We start from the raw sequence: 23,791 nt of genomic DNA, 5'->3' as shown, positions 1-23,791 counted from the left end.
GAACTGCTCATGTAGATGAGTGAATGAATAGCATTTTGTCGTACTTTAGTAGTATTTTTGTAGTACTACTAAGCATAAGGCAAAATGCTTTTTGTCAGTAGGCCCTTATATTGGTGGACTACCCACATGTTGATTTGTAAAAGGTCAGTCATCTCTGAATGAATACAATACTAAAACAATTTCAATGTCAGTACTGGGAAAACTATGGTCCTCATCTTTGACTAAAGTCTTAGGAAATGGGCACGTTGAGAATTACCTTTGTGACTGGCCTAGTGAGGTCGGCTCTCCTCAGTACCAGTGCTTAATTTGAGCCGGTGCTCCGCACCAGCACTTAATTCTCTGCACCGGCACTTAAGACAGTCTGTCACTTGTTGGTATTGTTTGTCTAGTTTGGATATGTGCACAACAATTGTTTAATAATTCAGTGTACACTAAAGTGACTAAACCCTGCCAAGCAAGCCATTATAATAGCTTTGGAGGACGAGAACAGTCTTGATTTGTCACTCTTGTTAGGTGTGATGGTTACTAGTTGTGTTGGTACTGTTATTGGCAGTGCTGGCAGGCATAATGGGTGGTACAAGCAGCAGTGGCCCTCTGACGGGGCCCCACCCAGCACTTATTTCCATACAAATTAAGCACTATTCTGTGCCATTTTGCCAGTCTCAAGAATAAGTGTTCACTCTTTATCTTTGTGCATTGCCGTTTGCATTTAGAGCTGCAAAGTCCGACTGCCATACCTATATTGGAAGTAATTAGATGGAAATGTTTGCTGTCATTAACATAAAGAACAAATTACTTTCCTATAAATTTTTCATTATTTCGTCATAAGGCACAATGTGATACGTTATGAAATGTTTTTGCCGGCCCAAACTCTACTGTAGGGACCCATTTGAATTTAGAATGTTGTTTGAATAGGCAAGATCTAGATATATGCTGTAACACAAGTATAGTTCTTATATATAGGTTATATTGAAGCAGTATCTTTGGGATTAGTTTGGTAGTGACAATCCCTTGTCCATGCCTTTTAAATTGTGTGCTAAAAGATTTGGAGTTGACTGGGGGTTTGGGCTCCATCTGGGGTTTATTGGTAACAAGTTATTGGCCGGTCACTCAGGCGTAACATTTGCTGCTTACACTTCCTCCAATTGTCCCTGGCTGAACAACATTGGAAAAGGCTTTGGGAATAGTTGATGGAATTGCATGTTGTCAGTCATCAAAGGAAACTCTACTGCACATATTCTATGTTTGCAAAAACCTTGAACAACAACTGATGTATCGGTTGCACTACACATTTTTCACATCCTGATATTCACATCTGCCATAAAGCCTGAACAGTAACAGGCCTTTGTGCAAGAATAGTGACAAGCCTTGGGTTTTTATTGATGGTGTTAAGATATTTTGGAGCCACTTGTAAAAGGCTAGCTGAGTCCAAAGGAGTAGTAATCATGATTTATTTTATTGAATGACATTTTAAACTGTATAATTGTTGCCATTGATATTTATATTTGATATGTTTTGTTAGGCTGATTATAATTTTCATTTGTTCCTATTACTGTCCGTTTTTTAAGCATTATATTTTGGAATGTTTTTTAATAAGTTGCCAATTTGGCAAAATGTAGATTTCTGACAGAATGAAGAATAAGAAGGAAGGCAATCATACCCCATAAATAACATGATTCCAGCCTTGTAGTGTGATGCAATGGGAAATGTTTGGATTGCATTTAACTAAATATCGGCGCCTGCTTCTTTTTTCTGCAGGTTACCTCATTACCATTGTGGTTACCCAAATCACTGAGTGCAGGGTCCGGCCGGGAGCTTCAGAGATTGTCATATTTAGGGTCTTTCTTCAGTCTCTCAGTTTTTGCAGAGGATGACGTAAGTGATAATGCTGCTGTGCACCTTACTCTTTCAGGAAAAAATGTAAAACAGTTTTTGACTAACCCCAACTGTTTTTTTTATTGCAATTCTAGACTAAAGTGGTTGAAAAATATTTTTCTGGTCCAGCCATTACTCTAGACAACACACGCGTTGTGAGCCAGTCTTTACAGCACCACCTTGAATCTGCACGGGTATGTGGTCTATTGAATAAGTGCTCTGGTTTATTCTGTCTGGTTTCCTGGATAGAGTTGCTTTTTTAATCATTAGTAATTATGGCATGCTTTTTGTGAAGTCATTTTCTTCTCTCTAATTCGGCAGAGCATTAGTACTTTGTTTTAAGTGATAGCTGCCCTCTCTATAAGCTTTTCGTACATTATTAATTGCAGCAAGAGCTTTTCAAGATCCTGCACTGTATCCTGCTCAATAGTGAGACAAGGGAAGCTGCCCTCAGCTACATGGCGGCTGTGGTCAATAGCAATCTTAAGAAGTCACAAATGCAGGTAAGGATTGCAAATAGTCTTCTGAAAGAGTTTTTATATTAGCCTGAAGAAAATGTACTGGTTCTTATTAGAAAATCACATAACTTGACCCTTCTACAATTTGTTTTTAAATGTTCTCAAGCATTGAAAAAAAACGGCTTTTGAAATTGCCCTTTCAACTGTTTAAGGGTCCATTGCTCCATGAAGGTCTTTTCATTCTGGAGGGAGGCCTGGACCTCTTTTTGGAGGCAGTTGTAGCTGCCTGAGAAGAACACTCTAAACCTCACCTTGTTAAGCCTCTTCAGCATGTGCACAATGTTATGTGACATTCTAGCTCCTGTCTTGCTTCTTTCAGACAGGATGGAAGCTGTTCTCTTTTTGCAGACTTTGAATAGGCTAAGAACTTCTATTGTACAGAAATATAAGTAGAAGAATTTCAGTAAATGTATGTAGAGATCAAAATTCAAGCAGCGCTTTGGTTTAGATGACTTCAAACATCAAAAAGTATTTTGTTGCACTTTCGATTTTTGCTTGGATAACTCTAGGGATGCTCCGAATTCAGGGTCAGTACATTAAGGTAGGTTAGCATAATTAAATCACTTTAGACATTTCCATCAAATTTTCAGTGCTGCAATTTGTCTTTGTGCCATTTGTTTATTTTATCATAAGTGGAAAAAATTATTTGTCGGCAATAGAATGTGGCCTCTCAATCTTGGTTGCTTAAAATGTGTTTTCTGGTTCACTTAATTCTTCTATTCTTAGTACTCCATAATTTATGTGCCATTTTACAAGCTATTTTATAAATGAGTTCAGCTGATTCGGGGGAAGGGAGGCCTGATTACATGAAAGTAATTATTGAGACACCAGCGCTTGCAGTCTCATTATTTGTTTCTTCCTGTGCTGTAGACTGATGATCGTTTAGTGTCCACGGATGGCTTCATGCTCAACTTCTTGTGGGTGTTGCAGCAGTTGAGCACCAAGATCAAGCTTGAGACTGTTGATCCCATGTACGTTTTTCACCCCCGGTGCCGCATCACTGTCCCCAGCGATGAAACCCGTGTGAAGGCGAGCATGGAGGATGTGGCTAGTTGGGTGGCTAATCTAGGTGAGTACATTCTAGAACACTCGTGAAACTTAGGTGTTGTGATCTATGCGAGTTCCCTTGTCTGTAGAAAAAGTCTTGTTTGGGGGGGGTGTGTGTGTGTGTGTGTGATTGTGTGTGTGTGTGTTCAGGTGCACAAGTTGTCGACTTGACTTCTATATTCTCCAGCACGTGCACTTGCTCCTTGATTTTCACATTTTTTTGTCTGTCAACAATTCAAAACTTCAAATGTATTCAACTTTAAATTACAATAACTGAATACTAAAGTAAACTTCTGAACCCAGTCATACAACTGAATTCAATGCCCCACATAGCTAACCATGCTAACTCCATCCTAAGTTGCAATACAAGCTGAAAGGCGTCGTGGTCCAGGGAGTCACTATCTTGTGCATATTCATCATCTATGTGATCCTTGCTTTAATTAGGTAACTAGATATTTGGACTAAAGTTAACAGAATGATTTGGGCTTCTAAAGCATTGGACCATGCATAGATTTGCAAACTCTCCTCTTTGTTATTGTTAATGTCAGTTTATATAGCGCCAATTCACCGGCAGGTCTCAGGGCGCTTTTGACCACAAAACATAACAACCTAATCAGCAACAGGGACCGGATAGAGACTATACTGGACTCAGCGCTTCTCTAAATAAGATAGTCTTTAGGGCTTTCCTGAAGTGGAGCCGGTTTCCATCTTTACGAAGAGCCTCGGGCAGTTTATTCCAAATCCTAGGCAACAAGACCGAAAAGGATCTTCCACCTTTTGTGGCCAGTTTAGACCGAGGACACACCAACAATTGAGCCTCGGAGGACCTTAGACTTCTTTCTGGCCGGTAGATCTCCAGCCTTTCTTTAATATACGCAGGGGCTTGCCCATAGATGGACTTATGGGCTATGCAGAGACTTTTGAAGGCAGACCTTTGCGTCCCTGGCAACCAGTGGAGGCTCTGCAGCAGCGGGGAGGCATGTGATATTCTTGGAAGTTTGTAGATAAGTCTTGCCGCATCATTTAAAACCACCTGCAGTCTGTTGGTTAATACCTTTGGTAGGCCCAGGTAGAGCGCGTTTCCATAGTCCAGCCGCAAGAGTATAGTGGCAGAGACTACAGTGCGAAGCATGGACTGTGAGAGGAGCGGAACTAGTTTGCGTAATTGTCTTATAAGACCATTACAAGTTCCTACAACAGAGGAGATCTGTCTCACCATTGATAGGGCAGGATCTATCTTAATACCAAGGCTTTTTACCAAATCAGCTGGCTTAGGGGTGGGGCCCAATTCCTGGGGCCAGTACAGGTCACTCCAGGGGGAACAACTAGATGAGATTATTAACACCTCGGTTTTTTCGGGGTTAATCTTCAGGAGATTCCTGGACATCCAGTTAACTGTGAATCTAAGTACCTCCTGTGCCTGTAACTGTGCCTGTTCAGTGTCGTCCATGCTCAACAACAACTGAGTATCATCCGCATAATTGTATACGCGGCAGCCCTTCTCAACCAGGGCTTTTATTAGGGGTTGTAGGTACAAGTTAAACAGAAGGGGAGATAGAGCAGAGCCCTGGGGGACCCCACATGTGAGCTTTCCCACTCCTGATACCGTATCTCCCAGCTGGACCTTCTGGGTTCTCCCGGATAGGAAAGATTCCAGCCATTGATAAGCTGAATCCCGAAACCCATAGCTGGCCAACCTGTCCAAAAGTAGAGTATGGCTGACAGTATCAAACGCCGCTGACAGATCTAAAAGTATCAGTGCGCTAGGTTTTTTACTGTCAGCCAACAACCTGAGATCGTCCAGCACGAGAGCATTACCAGCTCAGTGCTCGGTGCTGTGATGTGCTCGAAACCCTGCCTGCATCTCATGGAGAAGATGGTTAGCCTCCAGAAACGAGGTCAGGGATATCAGTACATGTTGTTCTTTAGTGCTATAAAACCATTTTGTTACCACACATACAACCACCTTGGCATAGGTTCCTACCAGCAGGTGATCTTGGTGTAGTGTGTGGAAGGAGAAAGCAATTTCTCTCTTAGAGGACATCTATTTATAATCTTAAGCACAGAGTATTCTTTTTCACAGGCGGGATCCTGAAGCACTTCTTCCAGGAAAACATAAATATGTATTGCCTATCTTTATTTAATCTTCTTTAAACTGTTTTTCCTTGACCTCTTGATTTGTTTGTTTCCTCGCAGATTTATTTTTCCATTTCTCAAAAATTGCATCGCTTTTTGTGAGCTGTCTTGCTTTTAGCAATGTTGCAGGATCTCTTCTGGTGCACTTTGAAGGACCAAAGGGAAGTCTTGCCTTATGGTCAGGAAGAGAGAAATAGGTGCAGGGTGTCCTTTGCAGACAATCTGGGAGATATAAAGAGTTACAGTAAGCCTTCTTTCAATCAGTGCCCATCTGAATGTCTTGATGGGCCAGTCAGTCAGCACACTAGTAGATGGTAGGTTTTCAAGGAGGCATCTCTAAGGTGGCCTCTGGGTGCAAGTATTAATAAATCCATCATTGGAATCAATATGGGTTTATTAATGCAAGGTGTTTGATACCAAACACCATATATTTCAGTGAAGTTACTGTGTAGCTGGGGAACTTGTTTTGACCAGTGCCCAGTACATACCTTAGAATTCGGTTATCTCAATCTCCCATTTGAATGCATGCCCATCCTCATAAAAGCTTGGAGGACTTCTCATAGAACATACTATGGCTGTTTTCGGTGCATCTCTAAGCCGCAGACTCCCAGCTAGCTTTCTTGTCAAGCCCTCACAGCGCCGGGACGCCTCCTAGTTGAGGCAGCTGTTCGCGCTTTATAAATACTAGTATTATTATTATTATTATTAAATGGGAATGATTTGTCTATTGCTGTCATAATAAGAGTATCAGTCAAGTTGATGAAATCATTGTTACCTTCTACATCTGCAACTCTCTGGTCTTGCGTTCACACCCATAGGGTTACATCTGGCTGCAGTGGCTGCATATTTGCAGAATAGACAACACCTATCTTTGTTCAAAGTATTAGTCATCAAAGCCTTTATGGAAGGTTTTAAGAGAGTAATCCCCCCCCACGGGTTTCATCTACACCTACCTGGACTCTTAACATTGTTTTCACAAGACTTATGGGTCCGCCTTTTGAACCATTACATAACTGCTCCCTTCTGTTTCTATCTTGGAAGATCGCTTTTTGAATTGCCATCCATTCACTTCGATGCGTTGGTGAGCTCCAGGCACTAACCTTAAAAGAGCCTTTCTCCCAGCTCCACAGAGATAGGGTGGTCCTTTTGTTGTGTAGTTCCTATATTCCCAATAGGCTCTGCTTATTGGAATAATATATCCTATAGATTTGACGTAGGACTTGTGTCTATTAGGTCTCTATCGAATATACTAGACTTAATTGTGAGTGCCAGCTAGCTCAGAGGTCACTAGAAACTTCCTCGAATGAACAAGAAGGGATTTGTTTCAGACGACCGCATAAACATGACAACGTTATTTCCCCAAGATAAAACGGATCTTCAGAGCCGTGGAAACAATAGATAGATATTTTACTCAGTGAATCGTGCATGATTCGTGTCACCAGAGGTGCAGAGAAATAGAGAGACGGGTGTTTTCAATAAAAGTATTTATTTAACAGTCTTCTTTCTCGAGCAGAAGAAATTAACTGCTACAATCGTCATACTGGCTGCACAGTATAATGCGTACAGCAAGAAGAGTATTATAAAATAATACTGTAAAAGCATGGTATGGTTTCTAAACCATAAAATACATACATAAATAACAAAAGGTTAAAAAGTACTCAACTGGTACTTCTAAAATACGCCTACCCCGATGTACCTAACCTAAGTCTAGTACGAGGGAAGGAGTAAGTGAGGTGTAGCATAAATCTCGTACTCTTTTTGCCAAGAATCTATCCAAGATTTCTCTTAGGGTCTAATCAGCTCCGTACCTTGGTTTAGATCGGAGGAGGTCTGGTATCTCTCTGTATCAGGACTCGATATCCCAACACCCCGCAAGGAGAGCTTGGAAATACTGGAGCTGGATTTCTTGGCAAGAGAAAAGACAGTGTCTCTCTCAGTGCGTCTGCTGGAGGGTCGGCTTCCTTCGGCACTTGCTGCAGCAGGATGCGTCGGGCAAGTAGATAGTCAAACTGCTCCAAACCACTGTGTGTTTGCTATGGAAAGTGTGGGCATATTTATACCTTGAAGGTGCCGAGTTTGACGTAAAGGTGGACATAATAGTGTCTTAGTTCTTTGAAAACTCCATGAGTTCTTGGACAAATCAATATTCAAGCAAGGGGAAGCCCCTAACTGCTGAAGCCGAGCTTTTCCAAGAAATTGGTGTGGCTTTTCGGAACTAGTGGAAGTAGCCATGCCGTATTTGGACTGCATGGGCCATGTCTAAATATGGTTATGATTTCTATGCCTATATAAGTACAAGGTGATTTATACCTAAATAAGGGCATGAAACGGGAAAATTTTACTAGGGTCCTAACACGCTATACAACACTTTGCCCCAACCCATAATTCCTTCCAAAGGAGGTCTCTCATTTCCACTTTAATCAGTTGAGTAGCCGGTGTTCTTTCCTCAACCATACTCCGTTGCGTAAAGGGCTCTCCATGTATTAGTTGTTAAAAGAGCCCTTTTGTACTACATTGACAGAACTAAAGACTCTTGCAAAACCAAACCGCTCTTTATTGCTTTATCGCCCCCTCATAAAAGAAATCTCATATCCAAATCTGCCATTGCCAGGCGGATCGTTAAATGCATTCAGACATGTTATGTTAAAGCCAAAACGACTTTACCTACATCCCCTGGTGCACACCACTCACAAAATAGGAGTTTCTATGGCTTTCCTGGGCAATATACTACTAGCTGATATATGCAAAGCAGTTATGTGGTCTACACCACACACATTCACTAAACATTACTGTGTGGATTTTCAAGCACACCAACAAGCTAATATTGGCCTGGCAGGGCAATGTAGACTCTTTTAAACAACTGAAACATCAACAGGTTAGCCACAACTTTAGATGACACTGCTATACAGTCTATGCAAGGCATGTGTATCTGTAGCCACACATGCCTCCAAGTGATTGTTACTTACCCTGTAAGCATCTGTTCTTGGCATGTAATGCTGTAGATTCACATGCGCCCACCCTACTCCCCGAACACCTGTGGCCGTTGCAGTTTCTTTGCCTTTTCCTATGCATGGACATCTCTTTACTTGCCTTACATGCCATTCTCACCCGCCTTCGGGAAAACAGTCTAACAATGGAGCCCATGCACATTATCACCAAAGGAGGAGTCCCTCTACCTTGTGACTCGACATACTTTTACAAAGGAAAACAACTTGCACACATCCAGACCCAACATTAGATGGCAGGAGTAGGCAAAGCATGTGAATCTACAGCACTACATGTCACAAAAAGATATTTGGAAGGTTAGTAACATGATCCTTTCTTTTGGGGACTCTGTTCCTCTTCACCTACAGGAAAGGACCATCTGTGTTTGTATTTGACGTTAAAAAATGTTAGGAAGGGGATCTGAAGGCAAGACTCTATTAGCCCAGTCCATGTGCCTGGATATCAAACCTCGAATGTCATAACTTTCAATTTTTGTGTCTCAGTGTGGTATAGTATGCTCTGTGTAGGAGAGTAGGGTCTGCTATCCTATGGTCACCCCAAATTTTTGCTTTTTGCTTCACTGGTTTATGACTTAATGTGGCTGTAGGCCTGCTAATCAGACCCACAGCCTGCTGTTCTCTCTCTAAATTGATGCCAATGCACTCTAGGTGCATTACGAATTGGAACTGGTCCACCTTATAGGCCCCTGTAACAGTGTACCATAGGTACCCAGGGCATAGGTGTAGCCAAGGCCTACCAGGGGCTGCAGCATGTATTGTGCCACCCCTGGCCTGGCCTCCATATTTTGACACAACTGGCTGGTCACTCAGCTGGGGTAAATTGGTGTAATCACCTCTTGCTTAGATCTAGTATCCCTATATCTAACCTTAACTGGACACATGTTAACCTATAAGCCATTCCTACGGAAGGCCCCTGCAATCCTGGGGGCAGAGTGCGTGGTTTCATGTGTGATGGTGCTCTAGCATGAGCTGAGCCTGTCTGCAGCTGTCTGGAACAACTCCCTTAGCTGTTCCGGGATATTGCCATACCATATACTCTTAAGTGCATTATAATCCTCGCGGTTATATGCTAACTTTGGTTTGGCTTTATCAAAACATGTCGAGTAAGGTGTCATACGAATTGGAATACTATCCCCTCGACAGTTCTGTCTACGGGGATAGCATTCCACCCTTCTAGAGGGACACGACCTGTACATGACCTGAACCCCGGTTAAAGTTAAACTCGAGCCTCAGCATCACAAAATGGATGCTGCCACCACAGACACAAGTCTGACCTCCTGCTGTTGGAAGTCCTTCCAGCGAGGGAGGCTTGGACAAAGGGTTTCCTGCCTTGGGAGGTGCGAGCACCACCCCAGACAGGATTTTGTGTATTGGGTAGGGCAGGGCTGAATAGAATCAGACATGCCCGGGGCACACAAGGTGTCCTCGTGCATAAGCCCGTCCAAACCGGTCCTGGGACTTTCCAGACCCAGGCCTGGCGAGGAGCTGGACAAAGGAAAGGGGGAGGGACCTAGCAGGTGATCCACCCCTCAGATTGGGAATAAGAGTGGGAGCAGTGCCATAGCACCTCAGATCATCCTGAATCAACTTGAAAATAAGAAGAAGACTGGACTTCGACATTCTGCTGCACAGACGACTGAAGAGCATCTCCCTTGTGGTCTAGGAGTGGCCACCCTCTGAGCACAGGCACCATCCAGCAACTCGACGTCTGCTTTGCCGCCGCCTCCTGCCTGAGCCCAGAGCCTGACGAGACCCAGACTCCCAGACTTCTCACCGCCCGATCCACAGTCCTTGCAAAGAAGGGACCCGTGGAGGCACCGAGAGACGTGGGACCGGACATCTCGGAAGACCCCCGAAAAGCTGACTGCGCAGCACCCGAGGCACCCTCGACACTGTGCTTTGGGGATTGAGAAGCCCCACAATCGAGCAGCCCTTGCACCGAAGATCAGCCCCCAAGCATCTCCACGATCTGCGTGGGGCCCTTTTGCATCGTGCCACTCGACGCGCCATCCCGGCCACTTGCCACGTGGTCAGCAGCCATCTTGGCGACGAAACCTACAATCTACACTGCGGGTCTGGTTGCTCCAGACTTGCCCTCGCTCCTGTAAAAAGGAGCACCCGCTCTGACCTTGCTGGTCCGAGTGATAAGCTTTTTCCGATTCCTGCATGGCTTGCATTAGCCAAGGCCTGTTTGCTCCGATCAAGAAGCCGACACCGCCAGTAGCTAGAGCCTTTGTGGGACAGCTCGTGACCGATGCCTGGACGTCCTCGACCTCTTCGTGTCCACGTGGCTGCAGAGAGAAGCTACACCTCATCGCCTGTTTGCACCCGACATCGCCTGGTTCCACGGTAGTCACTGGCTAGTGACTTTGAACATTTTTCCCTCTGCTTTCAGGTCTTCACCACTTCAGATCCACCCTTGGATCCACCGGAACTCTTCACATCGAGCCGCCTGCAGCATCTTTAGCTCCAAGCACCATCGACCTGCGTGACGAAACCCGACACTACTTCGCACCTGTGCACCCGCTTCCTATGGGGGAGGTAACTCAACAACGCCGGTGTTCCTACACTGGTACACACCTCTCGTGTCTGTGTCTAAAGTTTCATTCTTCTAGGTCACTCAGAAGGTTCCTTAATAACTAACTTGGTAACTTTTACGCACCATTGACTTAACATTGGTATATGCGTGCACTTTCCGCATTGCACCAGAGTCCCACGGGCCTTTCCCGACTTCTTCACTGTTAGTCCCGAACAGCTCCAGCGATTTCCCCAGGCCCTAGGCCTACTTCCTTTCAGCTAGGTGGTTCTTATACCACTATTTTAGTATATGGTTTAGGTGGCCCCTAGGGCTTATCCATATTGTGCAACTTTTGTATATTTAAACTGTGTTTTGTTTTAACGCATTTGCTTCTGTGCTCATAAAGAATATAGGGGATTTTGTAGTAAATAAATATATTTATATATTTTCAATATATATCTGTGTGGTGTCCTTTCATTTGGTATTCAAGGGGATTGTGTGTGGTAAAACAGCTTGCTTCACATGCCTTTGCAGAGTTTAGCCTAAGACTGCTTTGTCCACACTACTAGGATAGCTGGTCTATAAGGTTGACTTACAACCAATCATCATGAGGGTTGCTTGGCATGGTACAAGGTGATCACTAGAATTAGTGAGCATAACATACCAGGCCAACTTCTCACACTCTGCAGCATCACAACCTCCGATAAAGGGTGTAGTTATTATGTAAACCAACATAACATCAGGCAAGGAGATAGAGAAGTTCCGTCGTCCTATGCAAACTTCTATTTAGGCCTTCGGGACGCTAAATAAAACGCGAGGCTAGAAGAGGCACATGCTACTCTGACACCCAGTACTAGTTATTTCACTGTTAGCCCTAACGTACACATGGCTTGCAGAGATAGACATGTAACGGATGATGGAAATAAATTAGTGTGGTGATCAGCTTATTGTCTGTAAGCCTTCATGTACCATAGACTTGTGAGGCACTGATAAGTTCTTTGAAAAGCCTAAATGTCACTGTAATGTTTAAGGAAGCCACTGATAGTTTTCTTTGTCCCAATTTCCTTGGAATTAACCAGCCATCAAAATGTATTTTTTATTTTGAACTTTTCCTGTTTCCTAGGTCAGGATTCGTCTCTTTTTACAGAGCCAAAATTCCCTACAGAGTGCTTTTTTCTGACGCTGCACGCCCATCACCTTGCCATTATGCCCAGCTGTAGACGTTACATCAGAAGGCTTCGAGCTATCCGTGAGCTCAATAGGTAATTGTTTGACTACCTCCTCAGCCTTTTACCGGTTTATAAGCGTACCAGGTGGGTATTCAGTTATATGTACATTATAGGAGGTATTTGTGACCTTACTAGGTTAGGTTCCACCAGATTCCGTCTTAGAATTCCACAGGTGACAACGCCACTACATTTCTAGGCTGCCTTCAAGATAATAGTTTGTGGTTGGGAAGCACTCTTTAATGTAAATAGTTGTCAAGTTGCAACCATGGGCTATGGGCTAGTCATGTTTTCAGCAATCAAGGGCTTCTCCGTTGTCTAAAAAGAAATTCCGATAATGTAGTAAGTTGATTTGGATCAGTAAGTGTTGCCAACCGTTTGAAAAAGGCATTTAGGGCCAGATGTATGACCATGTCATTTTGCTGGTTGCAATTTGCGACTCGCTAAATGACATGTACAACAGTGTCGGAGACACTGTTCGTGATTCTCAATGAGGTCGCAAATTGCATGCCTCCTCAATATTCATGAGGCACTCACAATTAGCAATCCCATTGAGAATGGCTGGCCTTCCCAGGTATGGTGGCCTGGTGGGCTCAGCAGATCTCCATGCATGGGACTGCTTTTAAATCCGTTTTTTTTTTTTAAAATGCAGCCTGTTTTCCTTAAAGGAAAACGGGCTGCATTAAAAAATATATATATATTTTTTCGTTTCATTTTTTAAGGGCAGGCAGTGGTCCCTGGGGACCACTGCTTGCCCCCCAAAATATTTTCCCCTGCATTTGCAAAGGGGAAAGGGTCCCCTTCCCATTTGCAAATGCATTACCACTCTCTTGAAGAGGGCGGTAAATTGCGAGTGTCTTGCGACCGAGTCGCATTTAGGAAGGGGCGCCCTTGTAACGCCCCTACCTATTTAAGAGTTGGAAATCCAATTTAGTGAGTTGCAAATAAATTGTGCCTCACTAAATAGAGTTTATACATGGCTCTGGGGGTTTTTGCATGGGCTAACGGGTCACAAACCTGTTTGCCTCTAGGACCTAATGTATCAAAAAGTTTCTATGTATGAGAGAGGAAATTATTCAATATATACGGGCCATAGTTATTTAGTTGAGTTGAATGGTGCAGTAATTTGTACAGTATTATACATTTAGGCACTATTCAAAATCTTATGATTTGAATTTAAAAGAGGTAATAAAAGCATAATCACCAAAGAAAATTAAATAATCATATTTTGTAATGCCCAGTCTGATCTTCTTTCATTCAGGAAGCTACTGTAAACTCACCTGTTTGATTTACTTGAAAGTGCATGTGCAGGCTTGCCCTCATTTTTCACTACTGTTCTCGTTATGGCTTACATCCATCCATTCCTTTTGATTTTGATCTCAAATATCAATGCTTATCATTCAACTGTCATTGTGTGATATTTATCTAGTTACTTGTATGGTGTGTATGAGAAAGTGCCATCTTTCTTGCATTGGTATGCCCCCACTTTTTGCTGAATTGCTGATGTGCTTTGACTAAGTGTGCACTGGGCTCCTGCCATTCCTTAACATCAACCCTCTCGCTATTCCCACTTGTAATGATTTTGCCTCCTTCTTCGCCTCTAAGACAGAATCCATTAAATCAGATCTACTCAGGGACCTAATATCCATCTCAGACCTGAAAGAGAGCCCATCACTATCCCTAGCTGGTGCCCCAGCGAATGATCTCCCGCTATTTAAACTAAAAAACAATGCATCATGGTCCCACTTCAACACTTACAATGAAGATACCATATTAAAAACGTTAAACGCGCTGAAACCATCCAATCACTTCACTGACCCGCTCCCGGCAAACTACATAAAAGACTCACTCCTCTCTTACTACTCCTCTGGACCAAGATCATTAATACTTCCCTTCTTCAAGGATCCATTCCAGACACCTTGAAAACTGGGCAGGTCTCGCCTATCATAAAGAAACCCACAGCTGACCCCGCGGACCCTAATAACTATTGCCCGATCTCTAACATCCCTATGTTAGCTAAACTCCTGGAAAAATGCGTTAACATACAACTGAACAGTCATATTGATCGTTTCAACCTGCTGAACCAATTTCAATCTGGTTTCAGAGAAGGTCACAGCACAGAATCAGCCAAGACACATGTATTAGATGACACTTCAAAAATCCTTGACCAATTGAAGCCTGTCTGCTAATCCTACTCGACCTGTCATCAGCATTTGACACAGTCAAACACGATAACCTGCTGAATCTCTTGAAACACAGAATGAGTTTGTCTGGAAGTGTATTTAACTGGTTCGCCTCTTTCCTCCAAAACAGATCCCAAAGATTCAAGGTAAACCAATCCCTGTACTTCCCCTCGTCTGTCGCTCTGGGAGTTCCTCAAGGCTCCTCCCTCTCTCCCACCCTATTTAATCTTTTCATGGAACCCCTCACTGATCTTCTCAGCCTCTCCAAGATTCACTTCCACATGTATGCTGACGACACCCAAATTTACATCAAAATTCACTCTCTGGAAGACATAAAATCACTCCACACTACAAAAACCCCAAATCTGGCTGGCCGAAAACCACTTGAAACTTAACTCCCTCAAAACGGAATTCCTTGTAATCGCTCCCCCTAACAAAACTCAAACTATCGCAGACTGGATGAAGCACCTAACAGCTCTCAATGGACAACCGCTCATAGTCGACTCAGCAAAATCTCTAGGGGTAACCCTGTATTGTCCAGCGTTACCCCTAGAGATTTTGCTGAGTCGACTCAAGATGCTGAAGCACATCAGCGCCTCAACTAAGGGAGCCAACTTCCATCTAAAGACCCTGTGAAAACTGAAACCCTATCTGCCCGCCTTCAATTTCAAACAAGCAGTTCAGGCCTTAGTTATCCCCCGCTTGGATTACTGAGCAGTAACCTTATGCGGACTCCCGAGGTCATCGACAGCCCGCTAAGAGCCATGATCAACTCAGCTGCGAGACTCATCACAGGTTCTAAGAGAAACGACCACATATCCCTGGACCTGAGAGCCCTCAACTGGCTACCGTTTGAAGCCAGAATTCGTTAAAAAATCGCTTGTATGACACACAAGGCCCTCTACCACAACGCCCCACAATACCTAGCACAGAAACTGGTGCTCTCAGCAGGCAGAAGAGCTTCCAGGAGTGCCAAGACTCTTCTCCTACAACCTCAACGATTTGCCAAGAAAAAAACGTATAACCGGTCCTTCTCCGGTATGGCTCCAAGGATATGGAACGCTCTGCCCAGTGAAACTAGAATGAACCCTTCCTCTGCTTCCTTCAAAAGAGAAGTGAAAGCCATCCTCATGGCTCAATCCATGTGAACTCTGTTCTATTCACTGTACTATATTACTTGCTTTTCTTCGCTTATATTCGTCCTTCTGTTTATCTTTGCTGGTTTGCACTAGCCTCGCACTGCCTTCTCTTGATCTAGATGTATTTATTACTTACTTATTTCATGGTTCACTATATCGTAATATATACTGTATATATTTCTACTTGTCATGTAAAGCGCTCTGATACTCGCAAGAGTCTTGTTCGCGCTATATAAAACCTTCAAAATAAATAAATGAATAAACTGTATTGAAGCTGAAACCCAATTGGCATCTCTGGCCACATGTCAGCCCCTGGGAAATGGTACCCTAGGTACCCAGGCATTGTGACCAGAGAAGACCCCTAAGGGCTGCAGCACTTATTGTGCCACCCTTAGGGGCCCTGCACCCTGACACCCACACACTGCCTTTGCAGACTGAGTGGCCTGGTGCAGAACTAAACAAAGAGTCGACATGGCACACATCCCTGTGTGCCATGCCCACACACCCACTGCCCTGGCATACATCAGTCACCTCTCTAGCTGGGTGCTCTATGCCAGTGGTGTGGGCACAGGTGCATTGAGCCCTGTGTCCCTACAGTACCCAGGGCCATTCCTGGGCACTGTAAGTGCAGTGATGCCATTATGAGTATATGGTGCTGAGAGATTGTCATTACGAACTCCACAGCACCATAATGGCTCCACTGAAGACTGACAAGTTTGATATCAAACTTCTCAGCACATTAAACCCACACTGATGCCAGTGTGGGATTCAATGTAAAATGCACTACAGAGATTGCCCCCTGAAACCTAACGTACAAACCACGTCTGATCTGAGAGGCTGCCTAGGCTGCCTCACAGCAGACATGTTGCTGGACCCCTGGGTGGAGAGCCCCCTGCTCTCCTGGGCCTGCAACAATGAAATGAAATGAAACGTATATTTGTAGAGCGCGATTGCTACCCTGAGGCGTCCAAGCGTTAATTGGGAGGTGTGGTTGCTTGAAAGAGGTATTGCGCTGGGAAATTATTTGTGAACATTGAAAAGGAAAGTCTTCAATTGCTTCCGAAAAGAGGACAGATTAGGGTTGGACCTGAGTTGAAGGGGGAGTGTATTCCACAGCTTGGCGGCATTGTACGAGAACATCCTGCCGCCAGCTCTTGCCTTTTTTATTCTAGGGACTGTGGCCAGGAAAGCCTGGTTTGAGCGGAAGTTTCTACTTGGATGGTACTGTGTTATTAGTTAGCGGCTGATTTCCGGTCCTGTGTCCCAAAAAGCTTGATGGAATATACACATTGCCTTACAGGCAATTCTTTGTCGTACCGGTCGCCAATGCAGACTGCTCAGCCCAGGTTTGGCTGACAGTCTACGTGGCAGCTGGAGCAATGTGCGGGCCGCACAGTTTTGGACTATCTGCAACTTACGCAATGTGTATTCAGGGGCGCCGAGATACAGGACATTGCTGAAGTCCAGTCGGGACTGGATTAGGCCCTGAACGGCCACTTGTTTGGCCTCCATAAGTAGCAGTGGGAGAAATTATTTCAACATCCTAAGGAGACCAAAGCAGGTTGCCGAAAGTTTTGTGGCCTGGGTGTTAAAAGATAGAGCTTTGCCAGCCAGACCCCCAGGCTCTTTGTTGTCCTTGGGGGTTGGAGGGGTGCCTAGGCATGGGGGCCAGATGGAGTTAAAAAGTATGGGAGTTGTGGGGCCCAGAAGCATCAGCTCCGTTTTATCCCCATTAAGTTTAAGGGAAGATGTCGTCATCCATCCTTTTACTTCCTCCAGGCAATTCATTAGCTCCGCTGGTGCCGATAGGCCATCCTCCTGCGCCAAGGAGACCAGTAGCTGAGTGTCATCTGCGTAAGAGATGATTTTGATACCAAACGGACGGACAACCTCAGCTAGCGGTCTCATATAGATGGTAAATAGCGCAGGGCTTAAGGAGGAGCCCTGCGGGACTCCGCAGCTCAGTGGCCTGCTCGCGGATACCATGTCTCCGTCGAAAATTTGGAAGGACCTGTTGCTCAGAAATGATTAGAACCACAGCCATGCCCTGCCTGATATTCCGACATTCGAGAGACTGCTCAGCAAGGTGTCATTGCTGACCGTGTCGAATGCCGCGCTTAGATCAAGGAGAATCACTGCCACTGATCCCCCTTGGTCTAAGATCCTTCTGGTTTCCTCTGTGACTGCTAGCAAAGCGGTCTCCGTCCCGCGTCTAGGTCGGAAGCCCGTCTGGGTGGCATCGAACAGCTGATTATTCTCGAGAAAGTCCATCAGATGGATGTTGATGTGCCTCTCGAGAATTTTGCTCACCCAGGGGAGCAGGGAGATCGGGCGATAGCTACTAAAGTCGCCGGGGTCCAGGTTCGTTTTTTTAAGCAGAGCACGGACCATGGCCTGCTTCCAGGCAGGTGGGACGGTGCCAGAGGTGATGGAGGTGTTCAGGAGGTTCATGATGGTGGGCAGAACAGCCTGGGGTGCCAACATCAATACTTCTGGAGGTGCTGGGTCGCCTGATGACCCAGATTTTACTTGGCGAGCTAGGGAATCCAGGGACTCGAGATCTAGCAATGGGAAGTGTTCCAAAATTGTCAGGGGTTGCGATGGAGCATCCCCCAGGTTTTCCTGTCCCTGAACCCTGGGATCTGGTGCTATGGTAGGAAAGGAGGAGTAGATTTGGTTGACTTTATGATGGAAACAATTCTGCAAGGTCGTTGCAGTGGGCTATGGTCTTGCCCAGATACCTGACGAAGGTTTTTGGCCGAAACGCGTTGTGTTCCATTCTACCGCATTTGCCTTCTTCACAAAACTTTTCCATCGACTGAATATATCGTATAGCACTTTTTTTGTATCTATGTTGAAATTGTTTTGTTCTTTGTCAATATGATTCTCTTCCAGGGGATCCTCATCAATAGTCATAAGCATTAGAATATTCCCGCCCATGCGCGGGACCCCGGAAACAATATATTATATGTGCCCCACATATACATATACATATATATATAAATATATATATATAAAAATAAGCAATCGCAGCCAAATAAAACAGTAGAGCTGGAATATGCTGTGAAGAATTTCCACCATACATGTGTATTAGCATTAGAAACATGATAAACAACACAAATGCTTGTTTAGAAACTGTTTTAATGCTTAGAAAACAGCAGAAATTCTTATAAGACACTGTAAGCATATACAGCTCCCAGGCTGCATTGCAAATACCCAGTCTAAAAAGACTGAAAAGCTAACCCTGTGGCTGCATGTACCAAAACTGACGCTGTGCCTTTAAGGCACCTCTGCCCCTAGCTTCCCATCATGCCTCAGGGGTTACAGTTAGGTCAGTTGTTCTTTCCGGCTCCTTCAGGAAGGACCCTGGATACACAGCTCCACAGTTTTTCTGCCTTTTTCAGTCAGAAAAGCTTCTAAAGAACATTTTTTTGATTTACTTTGACTTTTTACATCAGGGTCAAGTAAATAACTGCTTAACAGTCGAATTTTTGTGAGGTTTTTCCTGTCAGGATGCCTTCATTATTCGATGATTGCCCTTCTTGTGGCCACAAGAAGGCAAAAACGGACTCTCATGAGGTCTGTATTTTATGCTTGCCAGAAGATCATGATCCAAAGGACTGTTCTCATTGTCAAAACCTGTCTGACAGAACTTTAAAAGACAGGGAGAGGAACAGGCTCTATGGTTTGGCCCAAAGATCCATGAGGGGAAGATCTACAGAGAGGAAGAGTTCAAAGAGACCCAGAACTCCCTCTAAAGGCAAGTCAGAGCGTCCATCGACCTCAGCGCCGGGCTCGGCGCTGAAAAAACAACATCTGATGGAAAAATCGAAAGATAAAGCTCCGTCGACGTCGGGACCGGCGTCGACGAGGAAATCGTCGTCGAAAAGAAAATCACCGACGACGAAGAAAGCTCCGCCGTCGTCAACTAGGCGACGATCGGCGTCGAGAGAAGCCACGAGATCTCCGTCGACGAGAAGATCGACGTCAAGACGTAAGTCAACTCCGCCGCCGTCAACCAGGCGACGGTCGGCGTCGAGAGACAGAATACACTCGCCGTCGTCCCAACGTCGACAGGCTTCGAAGAGTGTGACACCTCCGCCGAAGTCTCCACGGAGGCGCTCGGCGTCGAGGAGCAAGAGCCCCCTCGGACGATCGTCGTCGAGGAAGGGATCATCGTCGAAGACGTGTCGGCGCTCGACGTCGAGGATGTCCGATCCTCCGCCGTCGCCACATGCCAGATCGACATCAAGGGCTTCGTCGACGACAGGACGTCGAAGGCCATCTCCGTCGCCGACAGACCAACGTCGGCCGACGTCGAGACCTCCGTCGACGGCAGGGCAACGCCGTTCGACGTCGAGACCTCCGTCGACGGCAGGGCAACGCCGCTCGACGTCGAGACCTCCGTCGACGGCAGGGCAACGCCGTTCGACGTCGAGACCTCCGTCGAAGGCGGGACGACGCTGTTCGACGTCGAGGGAAAAGACACCGTCAGCGGCTCGACATCACAGGTCGACGTCGAGAGAACACAGGTCGTCATCGAGGCGTTCGAGGTCGAAGATTATCACTCCGTCGACGCCGCAGAGGCGTCCAACGTCAAGGGAAAGACTTCTAAGACGTCCGCCAACACCGGTGAGACGAAAATCCCCTTCAGTGCCTTCGACTATTTTGGTGACCCAATCGGCTTCTCACCATTCCTCCTCAAGGGCCTCTAGCTCATCGAGGTCCAGTTCCAGGAGTAGAAGTCCGTTGCCCCAGCGAAAGATAACACTCTCGCCAAGATGGTATGCTCCTTTGCACACGTGGAAGGATTCTGGAGCGACGGAGAGGCTGCACAGATATGTAAGCCCACTCCACAGGTCACCTCTTCAGAGACTGGTAGAAGAGGCAGACAGACAGAGTCCTATCAGGCACCAATCACGCTCTCGGGAGAGGAGAGCGGAAAGGTCACATACCCCCAGGGTCTCCCGATCACCGCGGAGAGAGCATCCCAGATCTCAAACGCCGAGAAGGGAGAAACGAACTGAGAGGTCGAGATCTCCACGAAGGGAGCGTCGGAGAGAATCACGTTCTCCTCGAAGGGAAGACCGACCGAGAAGATCGCCAATGAGGAAGGTAAAATCTCACCACAGGAGAAGGAGAACACCATCAACCTCCTCCTCATCCTCTTCAAGATCTTCTAAAAGGGATTACTCCCCAACGCTGGCAGACAGCCCTCACTCCAGAGCTTCCCCGCTTGACGACGTCAACACATACCTAGACGTTCTTCAAAGGGGCGCTCAAAAACTTCAAATAGAAATGGCTGTTCCAGAAGTTTCCACTACTGTAATTTTTGAGACCCTTCGGCACAAATCATATTCACGGCCTTTGCTCCCATTGGTTCCAGGGATAATGGACCCAATCAAGGAGGTCTTCCTCACGCCAGCGGCAATCAGAGCGGTTCCGGCACGTATCCAGAAAAAGTATAGGCCGGCCGACTCGGATCCAATCTTTGTTAAAGGGGAGCCTGCGGCGGACTCGGTTATCGTAGCCTCAGCTAGGAAGAATCACGCAGTCGCACCCTCTTCTTCAGTTCCTCCTGACAAGGACAGCAAGACCCAAGATTCTTGGGGACGCAGAGTGTGCAGCACAGCAGCTTCATCACTGAAAGTCTCTAGTGCCTCAGCACTTCTCGGCAGATATGATAGAGCACTGTGGGACTCCATGGAACGATTCAAAGAGAAATTGCCCAAGGAGGACCAGAAGGACTTTGAGGAAACAGTGACGGAGGGCTGTTTGGTGGCAAACCAAATGATCAGTTCGTCCGCAGATAACGCACTCCTAGCAGGACATGCCTACTCGCATGGGGTTTGCGCAAGAAGATCTTCTTGGTTGCGGTTGACGGGTCTCAAACCAGATGCCCAGCAACGCATCCTCAATCTGCCCTTCTCAGGATCTTCACTCTTTGGGGAGCATGCCGATCAGGAAATGACCCGCATGAAAACCGAATTGGACACGGTGAAGGCGGTTGGTCTGGAAAAGAGGAAAGAGCCGTTCAAGCGACGCTTCAAGACCAACAAGAACCGGGGAGGCCAACAGAGGGTTCAAACCCCTCAATGGTCTCAGAACAAGCCACAAGGGAAGACACAATACAGAGGAGGAAAATCAGGCAGAGGCAGAGGCGGACATCATCAGTCCTCTGCCACGCCCAGAGGAGGCAAGGCCTGAGCAGTGGCTTCCTCTGGCGCCGTTACCCACTCCAGTGGGAGGAAGTGCTTCGCAACACCTGGAAGAGTGGGTCAGCATCACAAAAGATCAGTGGGTGCTGAATATACTGCGCAATGGATATGCGCTACGTTTCCGGAAGAGACCACAACCGATTCCTCCAAAAAAGACTCGCTCGTACCATCTAAACCTCCTCAAAAGGGAGGTGAGCGTCCTCTTGCAGAAAAACGCAATCGAAGAGGTACCCCCATCCCAAAGGGGGAGAGGAGTGTACTCAAGGTATTTTCTAGTCCCCAAAAGAGACCAAGAGGACAAGTTCAGACCGATTCTAGATCTTCGGTCCCTCAACAAAGTGGTGGTCAAAGAGAAGTTTCGCATGCTGGCACTTCATCAGATATGTCCTCATCTACAAAGTGGAGATTGGATGTGTTCGGTGGATTTACAGGACGCGTACTTCCACATTCCTATCACACCAGGTCATCGGAAGTACTTGAGGTTTCTGGTAGGGAACAAGCATTACCAGTACAAAGTACTTCCGTTCGGTCTGAAATCCGCACCAAGGGTGTTCACCAAGTGCATGGCAGTGGTAGCGGCATGTCTACACAAAAAAGGTCTGTTTGTGTACCCATATCTGGACGACTGGCTCCTGAAGAGCCAGTCCCCTCATCAAGCCACCAAAGACTGTCGTCTGTGTCTTCAACAACTACACAGGCTTGGGCTCCACGTGAACACAGAAAAGTCAGTCCTGCATCCCACGCAAACCATCCACTATCTGGGAGCGGTCCTAGACACAAATTTAGGAAGAGCGTTTCCTTCGCAGGAGAGACTATCTTCCATGGGGCAGAAATGCAGAAAGTTACTTCAGTCTCCTCGTCCAAAGGTGCGAGAAGTAGCGTCTCTACTGGGCTCCATGGCGTCCTGCATCTTCCTAATTCCAAACGCCAGGTTGAGGATGCGTCCTCTTCAAGAGTCTGTGGAAGACCAGTGGGACCAAGCGACTGGAGATTGGGAGGATCGAATCATCCTATCTCAAGCAGCACTATCCTCAATACAGTGGTGGACTCGCCCTCGGAATGTCTTGCAGGGAGTCCCTTTTCAGCAGCCTCTTCCTTCGATGTCTGTGATAACGGACGCATCTCTGGAAGGTTGGGGTGCTCACATGGGTCGTCTTCAGATTCAGGGTCGCTGGTCGACCAACCTTCAGACTTACCATATCAACATGCTGGAACTTCGAGCAGTACATCTGGCGCTCAAAGCGTTCCTTCCAGCAATCACAACGGACAAGATCTTGGTTCAGACGGACAACACTACAACAATGTTCTATCTGAACAAGCAGGGAGGAACACGGTCTCGCCCTCTGTCTCAGGAGGCCCAAGCCATATGGCACTGGCTTCTGGCTCGGGGACTGTCGGTGGTGGCAGTACACCTTCCAGGCGAGCTAAACACAAAGGCGGACGCACTCAGCAGGCACTTCGAAGATCAGCCAGACTGGGTGCTAAACGACGAAGTAGTCGAAGAACTCTTCCGTTGCTGGGGCCATCCAGACATAGATTTATTCGCGGACGACGAAAACGCCAAATGCCACGCCTTCGCGTCCAGGTTCCACCGACCAGGGACACAAGGGAACGCTCTCCTGCTGGAGTGGACAGGAATGTTCGCCTATGCGTTTCCTCCTCTGGCTCTGATTCCGAAGGTGGTGGCCAAGCTCATCAGATCGAGCATGGACATGATCCTAGTTGCTCCGGATTGGCCGCGACAATGGTGGTATCCAGACCTATTACATCTGTCGCTGTGTCCACACAGACGTCTGCCATGCAGACCAGACCTGTTGAGCAAAATGAACGGGAGGATCCTGCATCCCAACCTCCCGTCACTGAACCTGACTGCATGGCTCCTGAGGTCTTGCAATACGGACACTTAAATCTGCCTCCAGAATGTAT

General features: G+C 46.2%; 1 protein-coding gene across 2 annotated transcripts in view; it reads left to right on the top strand.

The window, feature by feature from the left end:
• The window catches only part of UBE4B (ubiquitination factor E4B), a 1,174,709-nt gene that overhangs the window by 441,822 nt on the left and 709,096 nt on the right, over positions 1-23,791 (top strand). For both annotated transcript variants that reach the window (XM_086921364.1, XM_086921363.1), the window contains 5 exons: positions 1,759-1,875; positions 1,971-2,069; positions 2,265-2,378; positions 3,264-3,462; positions 12,223-12,361. In XM_086921364.1, the coding sequence (XP_086777490.1) occupies positions 1,759-1,875; positions 1,971-2,069; positions 2,265-2,378; positions 3,264-3,462; positions 12,223-12,361 (668 nt within the window). The remainder of the gene's footprint in view (positions 1-1,758; positions 1,876-1,970; positions 2,070-2,264; positions 2,379-3,263; positions 3,463-12,222; positions 12,362-23,791) is intronic.

This window comes from Lissotriton vulgaris, chromosome 5 (genome assembly GCF_964263255.1).
Source record: "Lissotriton vulgaris chromosome 5, aLisVul1.2, whole genome shotgun sequence".
Classification (NCBI taxonomy): domain Eukaryota; kingdom Metazoa; phylum Chordata; class Amphibia; order Caudata; family Salamandridae; genus Lissotriton; species Lissotriton vulgaris.
This window is presented reverse-complemented; position numbering and strand designations above follow the sequence as displayed.